Below are 13,430 nucleotides of genomic sequence, written 5' to 3'. Positions count from 1 at the left end.
TTTCCCACTTCTTCCTTCTTGATTAGTAAACGATATTTATATATAACCTTGAGGAGCTTTTAAAAGATGCTAAGGTTGTCATTAGCGTAATGGGCCCTATTAGCAACCACGTATTTAAGGCCAGCAAATGCAACTGCATGTAAGCTGGCCCAATAGAGCCAGTCATACCGTCTCGGGCCCAAAACTTGCATTGTAATGTCAACTTGCATAATGTGGGCAGTGCGACCCGTGGCTAGTGACCACAATTGAGAGACCCTCATGGATTCCACTTGAAATTCATTTTGCATGCACATGAATGCAATTCGAATTTGAGTTTTTGTTACCTCAAAACCGAATGCCTGCAGAATGCCAGCTTTTCGGCCTATTGCAGCTCTTCCGTCTGTCGGCCAACAGATTGGCAACCGGTTCAACGGCTCCGTTTATACCCCCGTCCCCCTATTGGGGCATACACAACACAGAAGTTATGCAATCGGTTGGCAAAAACAAAACTGAAAAATTGATTTTCTTAGCCGGTTTATGTACGAAAAATGTTTACAGTTTTTATTATGATTAAAACTATGCGCCAATATTTACAAGACTCTTAAGATCTAAGATGTACAAGTTGTTCGTGCAATGCAGTATTTGTCTTCTAGGTTATCTTCTTTTGGCTTAAGCCCTCGAGACGCAGGCGGCGCGTCAGCTGGTGGCCAATGAGCATGCGCAGATGCTGCGGCGCCAGCTTCATGAAAAAGTACTGCAAAGAGTAAAGAACTCAAGATTAAAGAGCTGTTTTTCGAACAGAAAATATTATTTTATTCAAATAATAGTTGTTACAGCTTAACAGATGCAATATTCCAATTATAATTCATTTGAATTTGTATGTGGGATTTTCATTTAAGAGCAAGTAAGTATCTGGTCTGAATTCTCACAATGAAATACTGAAACATTTTCGCATTTATATATATATTTTAAATATCACTCTGTAAAATTCCTGCATATACTATGAGTTAAACATATGTAGACAATTTTATTCAGGGGAAATTGGTCAATAAAGGGCTTACTTGTTTTCTACACATGCAGCCGAGTTAATCTAAATATGTCTGTTTGAGCGCGTTGATCTCGGAATCCTAATTTTGAATTATATGCATATTATCCTATACCATACGCAAAACGAACTAATCATTTGTTTTGATGTATCCTTCATTCCTTCAAGTAATATCGTTATTGCATGTTTGCTTTTTAAATCATAGCTCTGAGAATTTAAGTGGTAGATACACCAAATTTCAGTTTTAGATTTACAAATCTGCCTGCATTATCCTCAGTGTTAAATCTAAAGCTTTCTAATATATAAAGAAATTTGGGTGCTATATTTCAGCGGTCAAAATTTCATAAAGGTCGGACTATAAACACCGAAGTTAATCAAGAGTGTAATTCTTATAGAGTGGGGCTGGTAAAAGAAGAATCACAATATACATATACCCAACGCTGTGTGTGCAGTTGGGTATGTGTTTATGTATATGTAGAACAGAAAATTTGAATCTTTGTAATAACAACTGGGCCTGGTTACGGGGTATTTCCTAGTCGACCAACTTGAGCTGTCCTTCTCGTTAGGACGTAGGCCATTCTAGCTATCGAAACGAGGTTCTTCTTAAGCTTGATCTCTAGTGAAAATATTGATGCATCTATTGCTAATGCTTTCGATTAAAACGTTTTTGTTTCCATTTACAGGATTATAAATTATCTGTTTGTTAATATTTAGATAGTCTCACCTGAAGTCCGTGCGTCCAGAAGCCCGTCGTCATGCTCGTTTTGCCCAGCGTGAAGACAGCGGAACGCGCAAAGCTGCGTGCTGTGGGTATCAGGATACCACCGCGCATCACCGAATTGGAATACTCATTCATTTTGGTGATCACGAACATGGGCATGACCAGCTGCACGGTCACATTGAACTCGGCCAGCTCCTGCTCCAGAGCCTGAGTGAAAAATGTGACATACTTCTTGGAAGCCGAGTATACCGCCATATTTGGCATCGGCTGGAGCTCCGATCCAGAGCCAATATTAACAATCGCACCCCTTCGAGCCGATTTCATTTGTGGCACTATCTTGCGGGTAAGCATGGTGACAGCTCCAATGTTGATGGTCAGTATATCCCAGATGGTATCTTCGGGCACCAGCTCCAGCGTCTCCGGATAGTCATACATTCTGCCCACGTTGTTCACTGCAACGAACACCGAATTTTCACCCAGTTAAGGCCATAGATGCTTATCGGCTTAAGCCTTGCTTTGGCAAGGTTGCCGCAAGCGCAACAAAAATGTAAATTGCTGAAGCGCGTCAAAGCGTTTATGAGTTTGGCAAATAAAACTCCAAAAGTTCGACACAGAAATTATTTATATGTACTTGAAAATGTTTGAAAATCTGCCCGACAGTCCGTCAGTCAAATGGCCCTACCGCAAAGAGTCATTATAATTGCACGCCATTACGAGTATCTCAGCTCAGTTTTTTTCAATGACATTGACAACAAAACTCAACAAAACAAACCCAAAACCAAGCTGCTTAATTGTTGTCGTCAGTGACACACGGCCGGCTACTGTTAGTTGACAATGAGTTGGCTATAATATGTCCACGGGGTGGGCGGGTACTGTGGCAACTTATGGATGGGCTGGTGATGCCCACCAAAAGTACGGTAAACTCGAATTGCAGCCTATATTGGATTATTTATTTATTCAAGACAGTTTGTAATACTAAAGTTCCAGTACTAGCCTACTCCTAATCGGCTGGGGCCTTTGACTTGTAATTTGTCTGGTTAAATTATATTTACTATATTCATCCGATCAAGGCAAAACTGTAAAAGTTAATGTAGAACCTGTTTCACAACGAATCCACATCCACTAAGTGGAAAATGAGGGCAAAAGGTTGTATACTCAAAAACTAAACTTTTGGCTTTAAGCTGAACAATTGAAGTGTGCTGCACGGCAAAAAATAGGGATTTTATTTCTAGTTTTGGTTTTTCATCTAATCAACCGCGCAAAGTTAATACCCTCTATATAATACTTTATAAAATATATTATTGATCGAAAATAGTAGCTCGTAGCTGACCCGAAAATCTCAAATGTGGGCGGTGGACTGATTCTCAATTTATAGATTCCACACATTACACATAACTATTTTCTGAACTCGGTATATAGTGCCTATATTAAATACAATTTGGGCACAGTATACTTCAAATTGTCGGACTAAGTTCTTAATTCGGTTTTAACACACGGGCTTTAGCTCTCTGTACAATCCACTTACCCAGTATACCCACTTCAATGCCCGCCAGCTCCTTTTCGATTTGGTCGTAGGCCTCGCGTCCCTTGGCAAAATCAACGGCTATCCATTTGGTCTTCACCTTGTGCTCGGTCTCTGTAAAAGTTGAGTGACAGGTCAGATCAGTTAACGCATCTGGACAGCCCTTTACATACCAATCTCATTGGTTACCGCAATGAGCTTCTCCTTGGTGCGTGAGATGAGCACCAGATTGAGACCTTGGCGTGCCAATTCTCTGGCATACTCCTTCCCAATGCCATCTGTGGCGCCGGTTATCACTAAAAAGAGAAAGGACAAAATATTTAAGTCGAGCAGGGGAAAAATCAAGCGATAATAAAGCAAGGCAAAGTAATAATAATAGTTTAACTTATTTCCAATCTTTCATTTCACATGGCTTTGTCAAAAATCGTTATATTAATTAGACCAATGCATATTGTATACTAATATTTGCATTGTATTTTTTTTCTTTTTTATTTTGTTCCATCTGGTTTTAAAATTGTCAATAATAATAACAATATTGACTGCTAAAATATATAACAAAAATCTCTCATGACTTCCAAAGTTCTTAACATTGCTAAATCTAAAATAGTTTTCATTAGACATATTATTTTGGTCAGACATTATTTTGTAATTTTCTTAAGATCAAATATTTTGTAAATTTATATCTAAGCACATTCAATTTCAAATGCTGAGTTGTCGCAGGTAATTCAACTACTTAACACACCCTTGCTAATTATTTGTTTGGTTGGGCCTTTTTGGCATGCAGTAGTTGCTACTGCCGAGCCCAAAACCAATACAAATCCAAATACCAATAAGAAAACAAGTGCGCTTTAGTCAGCTGTTCCCGACTACGATATACCCTGTACCCAACACCGAGAAATTTAAAGTTATTTTTGTAAAAAAAATTAGCCCGATCTTCAGGGAATTTTCAGAGTCGAAATATGGCATTAAAATAAACAAATCAAAGCTTAAGCTTGTAACTTTTAAAACGAATTTTTACTAATTTAAGGGGAAAGGTATTCAAAGACGCTTGCACCGAATGTGATGTATCTAGCTCTTATAACTGGAAATAAGTTAAATTTCCCAGTTTATAGATCGATACTCATGTTTACTTATCGTTGATTAAAAGTAAGCTTGTTCTGGGTTCAAATATGACGTCTCTAGGTCCAACAGTGTTTGAGATCAAACAGGTCATAGAGCGTTCATACAGAATGGCGGAAAGATAGACAGACATGGGTAATATAAAATAATGTATTTAGGCTGATCAGAAATTTGTTTACTATATAATAATGAGCTCCGCCTGCCTGTTTTATACGCAGGCACAAGCCATTATACCCTTCTTTAAAAAAATGTACAGGGTGTGCAAAAAAGATACTTGGTATGTTTTTGTTGTACATGCTGCGGCTATTGGTGCTGCTGTTGCAATGAGTCAATGCAACAGAGTTGCCTCTACGACTGCGCAACTGGCCAACAGGCGGCATTTGTTGGCACTGTTAAACTAGAAGTTGTTGTTGTTGTTGTATTTGTTGTTGCTGCTGCTGTTGGCCACTCTGGTTGCCAAATATTTGTGCAGCGGAAACATTGGCAACGAACGGCAGCAGCGGCTGTTTATGCATTGCTTGCTAAACGCGACAACAAGTTTGTAACAGTATTTGCAACTAATAAATTAATTGAAAAACTTAAATTGGCAAATAATATTCCACTGTGCTCAAGGTCAAAAATACTTGAGTATATTAAAATGAGTAGACACAAAAAGCCGACTGTAAAAATGTCAACACGAACGCTGCAAAGCAATTTGTTGCTATTCTTACAATAAACTATTGCTTTATTTTCTTTTTAAAACCGTGCCAAATGTGAGAAAAAAGTTTCCGGCAAATCTGGTTTTGGTTTCGGTTTCGTTAGGCGGGTTGAATGACTCTGTGTGCTCTATAAAAAAGCACAAACAAACAGAGAACGTAAACACTGGAACAGCTGTTCGATATGCCGCTCTTATCATGGAAATACATGTAAAACTATAGCACATGTTACATTTTGATAAGAAATTGTTATCTGATTGTCATGTTTAGCCTTTGGACCTAGGAAACATAAATTGTTTTGGGCATTGAAAAACAATTTCCTTAATAGCTTGGATGGTCACGATATATCTAAATAATACAATGAACCATGAAAATTAGTGGGTTTTTTTTCTTTCGAATAAATGCCTTTGAGCATGCAATTTACATAATTTAAGCAGATTTTATTTTCTATATAATTGGATAGAGTGCACATGAATATGAATAGATCGCATCTCATGTAATAGGCAATGTTATTAATGATTGAAATTTGCAATTATTTGCTCATTATTGGAAATTCTTTTCGTACTCAGTATTCATAAAATGTGAAAATCCACAAATATGGTTAAAAATATTAGTATGTGTTTGGCAAAAAAAACACATAAAATCCTCTTTCAGAGCTAATTTTATTAAACTTGGTTTGTAGTTTCTAATCGATATTATAAAATATATATCAATATTGTTTAGTTTGCCTGTTTTTACGCTCTTCATTTAGATTGAAAAACCTTTTCTTATTTAAATTTTTTTGTATTTGTTTTTTAAGAAAGGAAGTATTATATTATGACATCCTCTTGTTAATTGATAAAAACGAACTATACATATTTTCAAGACTTTTATTATGAAATTGATTTATATTATTAAAATATATTTTAAGCAAGTTTGAGAAAGGTTTTGAAATAACAAGAATTATATAATAAATAAATAATGTGAGTTGGTGACAATAAAACTTCCTTTTTACAGACCTAATATTAGATATCCGGGCACTTAATTTGATTAGGTTTATTAAAAAGTTCGTTGTTTAAAGAAAATTATTTCTAAAACAACGATATTTTATTTTTACAAGGCCAACAAATGAAATATATATTTTGAAATATTCAGAGGTTAATAAAGTTCAAACACAATAATATATATATGCAAATGTTTTAGGCCTGTTTTTGTGTTGTGCTTTTATCGAGTGAATGCGAAAATGTTGCGAATTATGTAAATATATTTTTTACGAATGTGTGTAAATGGCGCGAGGCAGCCGAAAAATAACTTACCTGCCCATTTGCCAAATTTATCCAGCAAGCTCTGCGGCAACTGCGGCTGAAAGTACGGCTCCAGCAAGGCTTTGATAATACTGATCAAAGATTTGAAATTGTCGTAGAGATAGGCGCCAATCGCCAAAGTGCCCACCAAATAAATGGCCAGGGAAACTAGCTGCCAAATGAACGCCATGCGCAGCAGTGTATAAATGCTCAGTTCCAGCGCCGGCTGCATAATGGCAGATAGTGTCGTTATATGGTATATTTCACAAAAAAACGTATATGTACTATATGCAAAGAGTGTACAATTTGATAAGCGACAGCTGAGTGGCGTCAATTTTTATATAATTGAGCTCAAACTTATCAGCATGCTAAGCATATGTATTGGAGCACAGTTTTCTATTTGAATTTTATTGAATTTCAATTAAAGCAAATATATTTTAGTTGTTCGAGCGACGCGTGCGTTTCGGGTCTTGGCACAAGTAGCGGCTCCGAGCGTCAATCACGCACTAAAGCACCGAAACGGCAACTGAAGTCGAGTTACAGGCCCCGCAGAGCTCACGACCACAACAAATCGAGCCTCGCTTACATATTATATATATATATTTTTCGGGTTTCTTATAAGCTGCAATTGTCTCTTTGGTTGCGAGCATGAACAACACTGCAGATACAGATACAAAAACATGTATCTTTCAGTGCGCCTGCCGCTCTTTCAGTTGCTTTTTTTTATAGTTTTTCATAGTTTGTAGCTTCATTACTTCATAAACATCAACTTTAGCGTTTGCTGTCGGTGGGAAGATTACAAAATCTGCCGCCAAATTATGAGACCTTTAATTATCGTTGAACCATTGTCAGAGATTTTGGCCACTCTCTTTGCCGGATAAAAAGTGTGAGCGTTAAATTGGTTGACATTTTGTAGGCTGATAATGACCCCCAAGTGCATAATTAGCCTACACTTACTTGGACTGGGACTGGGACTGTCAGAGGGAAAGGGTCTCTTGACTAATTGAAAACAATTAAGCAAAAGATGCAAAAATTGTTGGCGACATGCAATTACCTCAACATGGGAGCTCTGTTAATCATAAATAATTAACAATTGTCAAAGTGTGAATAAATAATATTGCTTATGACTTTAGCTGGAGTTGATAAAGTTATTTCCTTGTAAAAATTAAGTAACGTAATTGTTGTAAGAGAAAACTTTTATTTTTTAAAACTTTTTGCCCGTAAGGGAATAATATTTTCTGAGAAAAACAAATAATGCATATGGATGTGTCCATCAAAATGGAAATGGAAAACAGTTGGAGTATAGTTGGGATATATAAAATTCAAAATGTGTTTTATCGATTTTGGAAAATTGACCAAAAAAGCTTTTTAGGCGTCTAAGCTAAAAATACTTAACTGATTTTGGAAAATGCAGTGATAAACGGAGGCATTATTTTTAGAATATTATAAATCCGGAAAATTGTCACGGATACTGTATTCCAACATAATAGTTGGACACGTTTCGCAAATAGAAGGCTTCTAAAGAGCGACGTATTTTAATCACTTTCTATTCAGAATCAACAAACAATAAGCACACCTCAAATACGAAATGCTAGATAAACAAAACATTTCAAAGTGATTTTGACTGCACTTTTGATGAGACAACAAAAATGTAAATATGCTTTTAAAATTGACTGCAAAATCTATTTGAATGACTTTTCATAAAAAAAATGCTGGCATTATAAATAAGGAAATGAATATGACAGGGCTTAGCGAGAAATGTTCGAGTATTCTGGCACGCTATATTCCGGCGCATGTGTGTTTGACTAGAGAACTTTTACAGAGGTTTTAAAAACCAAATATAAATTCAATTAATAAATAAAATGATAAATTTAGATATATCAGTAAGTGCAACTTAAAGGCATACCTGTCAAATGCGGCAGGGAAAGTGTGTTGCAACCGTGTCAGTTCACAATAAAAGACTGAAAAGAACTCTCATCCAATTTATGTACATTGGAGTTAAAGTATTGATTTTGACAAAAGAAACTGTTGAGAAAGCTTTGCAATCGCTTAAAGCTCTAAGCACAATGCCAAGACATGTTTGGCAGAGACACAAACCAATACACGTTGAACAGAGACACTAACCATAAAAATTACTGTTGCCACCTAGCAGTATGCAATGCTTTTATTTATTTTTCTTCTTGTCGGCCATTACTGTAAAGAATAATTGAGCCAAAGTCAAGCGCAATCTCCACGGAATAGCGGTCATTACCGCATTCTGTACATGATGCCAGATATAGCCAGGAGTTTCGTCCACACCATCCCTTAGCTGGGCCACAGCGCTGCGCGCATAAGTTTCGGCTGTGGGTATGAAGAGACCGCCCTGCATTATGCGTTTGGAGTAGTTGTTTATCTTGGTGACCACAAAGTTGGGCGACAGCAGCTGCACATGAATGCCAAACTGAGCCGCCTCCCACTGCAGCGCCAGCGTAAAGCTGCGCGTGTATGCCTTAGAAGCAGCATAGAGAGCAGCAAATGGCACGGGCTGCAGTTCCGTGCCGGAGCTGACGTTGACAATCGCACCTTTGGTCTTAGAGGCGCGCAGGCTCTGGAAGAAATAACGCGAGAGCTGCGAGACGGCCATCACATTGGTTTCGACTAGCTGCTGCGTTTGCTCCTGGCTGCATTTGCAGATGGGACCTGGCAGGCCCAAGCCCACATTATTAACTGGGGGCGGGTAGAGAAACGTTAGTGTTTGTGTGTATGTGTGTGCGAGCAGGTCAGCTACTCACCTAGTATGGTCACCGGCAGATCAGCCAGCTCGCGCTCTTGTGCAAGTAGGCCTGAGCACCATGCGTGAAATCCGCCACGACTATCTTAGTCTGTACTTTGCATTCCGTTGCTGAAAAGGAGTCGATTAGATAGTGAACAGTTAAGTGGCATGCCAGGCATTGATACGCACCGATTTCCTCAGCTACTGCCTTGAGCTTCTCCTCGTTCCGGGCTATCAGCACAACATTGATGCCCTCTCGTGCCAGCTCCTTGGCGTAGGCCTTGCCAATGCCATCGCTGCTGCCCGTAATTGCCGCCCAGCTACCAAAACGCTCCTTCAGTGAGAGTCTTTCCTTTGGATTGCCCGCCAGACGCAACTTTAGCAATCGGTAAGGTGTTCTCAGCTGCTCGTAGAGATAACAAGCGAGTGCATAAAATCCCACAATGCTTAGAAATGTCGATAAAGCGGCTAACATTATGTCTGATTTCCAATTGATATGGGGGCTCTGGTACGTTGGACTCGCGAACACGGACTGTGTTCGACACTGGAAACTCGGCTGGTCTTGGGCTGTGCTATATGTAATCGTTTAGTTAAGGTTTTGTTCGGAATACTAATGATGGCATTAAAAAGTCAAAATAAAATCGAGAAGTGCGATAAGTCTATTACAAATTCCGACACTGCCAAATTTGGGAGCTACGAGTATTTCTTTATCTTTTTTCACAGCTAACGGTTCGTCACATAATAAATATAATATAATGGTTCGTTTTTGATTGTTCGGTAATTTTAATAGCTATATATATTGTTATGTTGTCGCATTTATTGAGCTGACTATGGGCTTCTTTGGGATTGATGGGTGCATTGTACTAGTTATTAGTATGGTATATGCAGTTGGCAAAGCCATTTCGCAATGGAACTGCTTTGAGCTGCATTTGGCTATAGCCGAGGCTATTTCATAATATAATAATCCTTGATTGAATTTGGATCAGAATATTGGTATGTAAAATATTAAAAGGAATTATGGGAAGAGCCAAAACTCAGCGAAATGTTTGTGCAAGAATTTTTGAGTTAATTTATGGTATATTCATGGATCGATGCCATTTAAGGGGTTCTACGAAAATGTATAATGCTAAAATAATTATGCATTAAACTGTTTGTCCAGACTGACTGACTGACTGACTTATTGGTAATCAACGCACGGCACAAAGCCGTAAGAGCTGGGAAGTTGCAGTTGCCGTATGTGATGGACCTTATACACGTTCTAAGTCCTTGCCGGCCCAGTCAGTTTTAATAATCTCTTTTATGTATAAAGAAAGAAGATGTCCATCAATTTTATAGCCGTAGTATTTCGACAGTATTTGTCGGCTGCTTTTGAAACAGAGAGATATATATTATCTGCGCTATGCTTTCTATTTTAAGGGATAATTCCTGGCTTGGGTCCGTATATAACGAGATCTCTTTTATGTTCTAACTTAAACTTAACTAATCCAATGAGTTAAGCTTTAATTTCAGGCACAATCTACGCACTTTTACCCAAATGACATCATGGCCTCTCCTTTGGTTTTTGGCTTGTTCCCTGTCTTTGGCAGCGAAATGCACTTACACATATCACAATTACTGGCATGAGCGCATACTTAGCGCATACATTCATAAATTAGACAGCCAAAATGGGATTTTACAAAACGCTAAGTACACACCAACACACACACACACACGCGTGTGTATATTCTATATATTCAACCAGGCACTGGCCTAAGAAAATCAGGAAACGGAAATGTGCGACGCGGCGCTGTGAATCGAACATGAAGTACGCCGAGTACAAGGACAAGACATGGGTTATATATCAATACGAGCAACGGTTACCGCCTGGCCAGCCCCGTCGACACTCCCTGTCGATAGGGGAGAATTGGAAACTGGGGAATTTGCAGCTAAACGAAAAATATGGGCTGACATTTTTCGTTGTCGCCGCAAAAACCGCATTTATTCAAGTGTCAAATAAATTCATAGTTTTTCCGCAAACGCAGCCCCGCCTCACCGCCCCCGTCCTACAGCTGAGGGGGCGTCAACAGCGACGACGGCGTCGGCCAACTAATTAAGTCAAATGGTTGGCTGTGTGTGCCAAAAAAAATAAAACAAGTCTAGAAATAAAAGCTAAAAACCAGCTAAAACCAAAAATCCATTCGATGGGCGCAGCCTGAGCGTATGCAATGGTTTTCGAAGCGGCGCCTAAAAGCATGCAAAATGTATTTGGCAACTTGTGCTAATCACATTTAATTGCTTTTTAAGCGCACTTCGCTGGCAGTTTCAGCTAATTAATGTGACTCATACGCAACGTGGTACAATGCCCGTTAATAAACTTAAAGTCGGCAGCTCAGCTGCAACGCGACTGCAGCTTAAATAACCAGTAACAAAAAGTGAACAAAAATACTGCAGAGGGTGGCGACAAGCTCCACTCCCCACCCACACACACACTAACAAACACACACATATGTATAGCCATGCATATGCCAAGATAAAAGCACTTGCCAAGTATCAGTTAAAGAGTGGGTAAAGTGGAACTAGCGCAGTCATTGTCAAAAAAGTCAAACAATTTGAATTATGTTTTGCAATTTGTACATCCGCTTCTGGCTTCAAATCGCCCACACACTCCCATATCCTCGCTCCTTCTTCCATGCTTGGCTTAGACGCTCTCTTTTACTTGTTATATATGAGGGAAATTATTGTTTGCTTTGTTGCCGACGCCGCTGGCAGCCTTTATTATACGATATATATGCGCTATATGCATGAGCATTCCCAGGCAATGCTCATTTTTATAACATTTTATTGTGGTTATTATTGCATTTGCTGACAAAAACCGCAAAATGAACTCATTGCGAAGTGTCGCAAATCGCATTCGCCACATTTTCTTCGAATTTCCGACAGCAAAGTTTTCTGCGTGAAAAGCTGTTTTTTAAAACATGTTGTCAGTACCCCACTCGAATCACAATAGAATAAAATGAAAATTATAATAAAAGTTTATGTTGTAATTCTAATTATAATTATTATAAAAGGTATGTTTCTGTGTAATTAATAAAAAAGTGAAAAATAATTAAAAAGAAAAGTATCTGACTAATTAAGTACTGGTAAAATACAATATTGTGCATTTCAACAGAGAAGCTCTTCAAATTTTTCATCAGCATCTTCTTGTTAGTTCTTTGCTACCTTCATTATATTTTACATTTCAGATTATATTTTTCAATTAAGTCATAACAACATCTATTCTACATTGTTCTCACTGTTCATATGCCCTTCTTAGTCAGATGTTCCTCATACTCTTTATATTCTTCTCCAATACTTGAACTTCTCCATATTCATACACTTTTAGGTCGAGAATCTTTGCAAACATATCCAAAACCAATCTGATCTTTCCATTTCTACACAAAAGTAGATTCATCAAAGCTGCCAAAATGGTTGAAATGGTTGAGAATGTGTTTTTTAAAACACAGTTGATTATCGAATTACAGCCAAAACAAGGAACTCTCCTCCTGTCTCTTCACCTTTCTCTCCCTCCGGAATGATGTAAATTAATTGCTTTGGCATTTTTAGCGCTCTAATCTCTGACATATCGTTAAAGCGCATTTGGCATTGTTGACTGGGTTACTTAAGGATGTTTATGTCAGGCACTGAATTTTAAGTAGTCTAAAGGAGGCTGACAACAACGTGCCGCATAAAAAAAGACAGAAAATACACCAAATAAAATAAAAGAGTTGTCAAGTGAATTCGTGATGCGACAGGCCAACAGGAGCAAGCAAGTCAGCATTCTCTTTTCAAATGTGGTCAACTAGAGGATACCCTGTTTGCAGTTTTAAGGTACGCAGAAGTTTAATGTGTGGGAAAATTCGCATACTATAATAATCATCGACGTTATCGCTTTCCTTTAGTTTTCTAATCTGCCAGGAAAGCATTTCTTGGGGATGACCTCTCTCCAATTCCCCCTTTTGATTGTACCACCAAAGCTGCAGGCCTTACCAACATTTTCGATGGTTGGCTTCAGGGTTGGAACTAATGCTTTTTGACCTTTGTTTCCCACAATTAAAGACCACGGTTCGAGCTCGAGCTTTGATTTGCCACATTTATAAAATTTTCAACAAAACATTAACTTTCAAAAGACAATATTTATATCATACTTATATATATAATTATTTATTAAAAAAAATCGTTCAGTCAAGTAGCATAACATAGTATTTCTAATGAACTTCTATGGTTCGGTCCGGCCCTGACCACAAACCCCGAATATTATATGACACCCTTTTCACCCTTTCGATACGGGGTATAACT

At 38.2% G+C, this 13,430-nt stretch overlaps 2 protein-coding genes across 3 annotated transcripts; both read right to left on the bottom strand.

Moving 5' to 3' along the window:
• Positions 1 to 496: 496 nt before the first annotated feature.
• On the bottom strand, positions 497 to 8,323 carry LOC135426266 (inactive hydroxysteroid dehydrogenase-like protein 1). 2 transcript variants are annotated; one of them, XM_064679299.1, is made up of 6 exons: positions 8,271 to 8,323; positions 6,377 to 6,590; positions 3,441 to 3,563; positions 3,271 to 3,381; positions 1,749 to 2,197; positions 497 to 733 (listed from the first exon to the last, which is right to left on the bottom strand). In XM_064679299.1, exons 2-6 carry the CDS (start codon positions 6,552 to 6,554, stop codon positions 629 to 631), a joined length of 966 nt encoding a protein of 321 aa, XP_064535369.1. In that variant the 5' UTR covers positions 6,555 to 6,590; positions 8,271 to 8,323; the 3' UTR covers positions 497 to 628. The 2 variants fall into 2 exon arrangements, with proteins under 2 accessions (XP_064535369.1, XP_064535367.1); XM_064679297.1 differs by lacking the exon at positions 8,271 to 8,323 and having other exon boundaries at positions 6,377 to 6,827.
• Positions 8,324 to 8,496: 173 nt separating this feature from the next.
• LOC135426267 (hydroxysteroid dehydrogenase-like protein 1) lies at positions 8,497 to 9,719 on the bottom strand. Its single transcript, XM_064679300.1, is given in 4 exon segments — positions 8,497 to 9,070; positions 9,136 to 9,174; positions 9,177 to 9,245; positions 9,306 to 9,719. Coding segments are annotated over 4 exon segments (936 nt in total). The 5' UTR covers positions 9,592 to 9,719; the 3' UTR covers positions 8,497 to 8,528.
• Between the last annotated feature and the right edge of the window lie 3,711 nt (positions 9,720 to 13,430).

Source organism: Drosophila montana, unplaced genomic scaffold, assembly GCF_035044405.1.
Source record: "Drosophila montana isolate Dmon_TW-CO22-7 unplaced genomic scaffold, ASM3504440v1 contig_1_1, whole genome shotgun sequence".
Lineage (NCBI taxonomy): Eukaryota > Metazoa > Arthropoda > Insecta > Diptera > Drosophilidae > Drosophila > Drosophila montana.
Note: the sequence above shows the minus strand (reverse complement) of the source record. Positions and strands in the feature narration are given on the sequence as shown.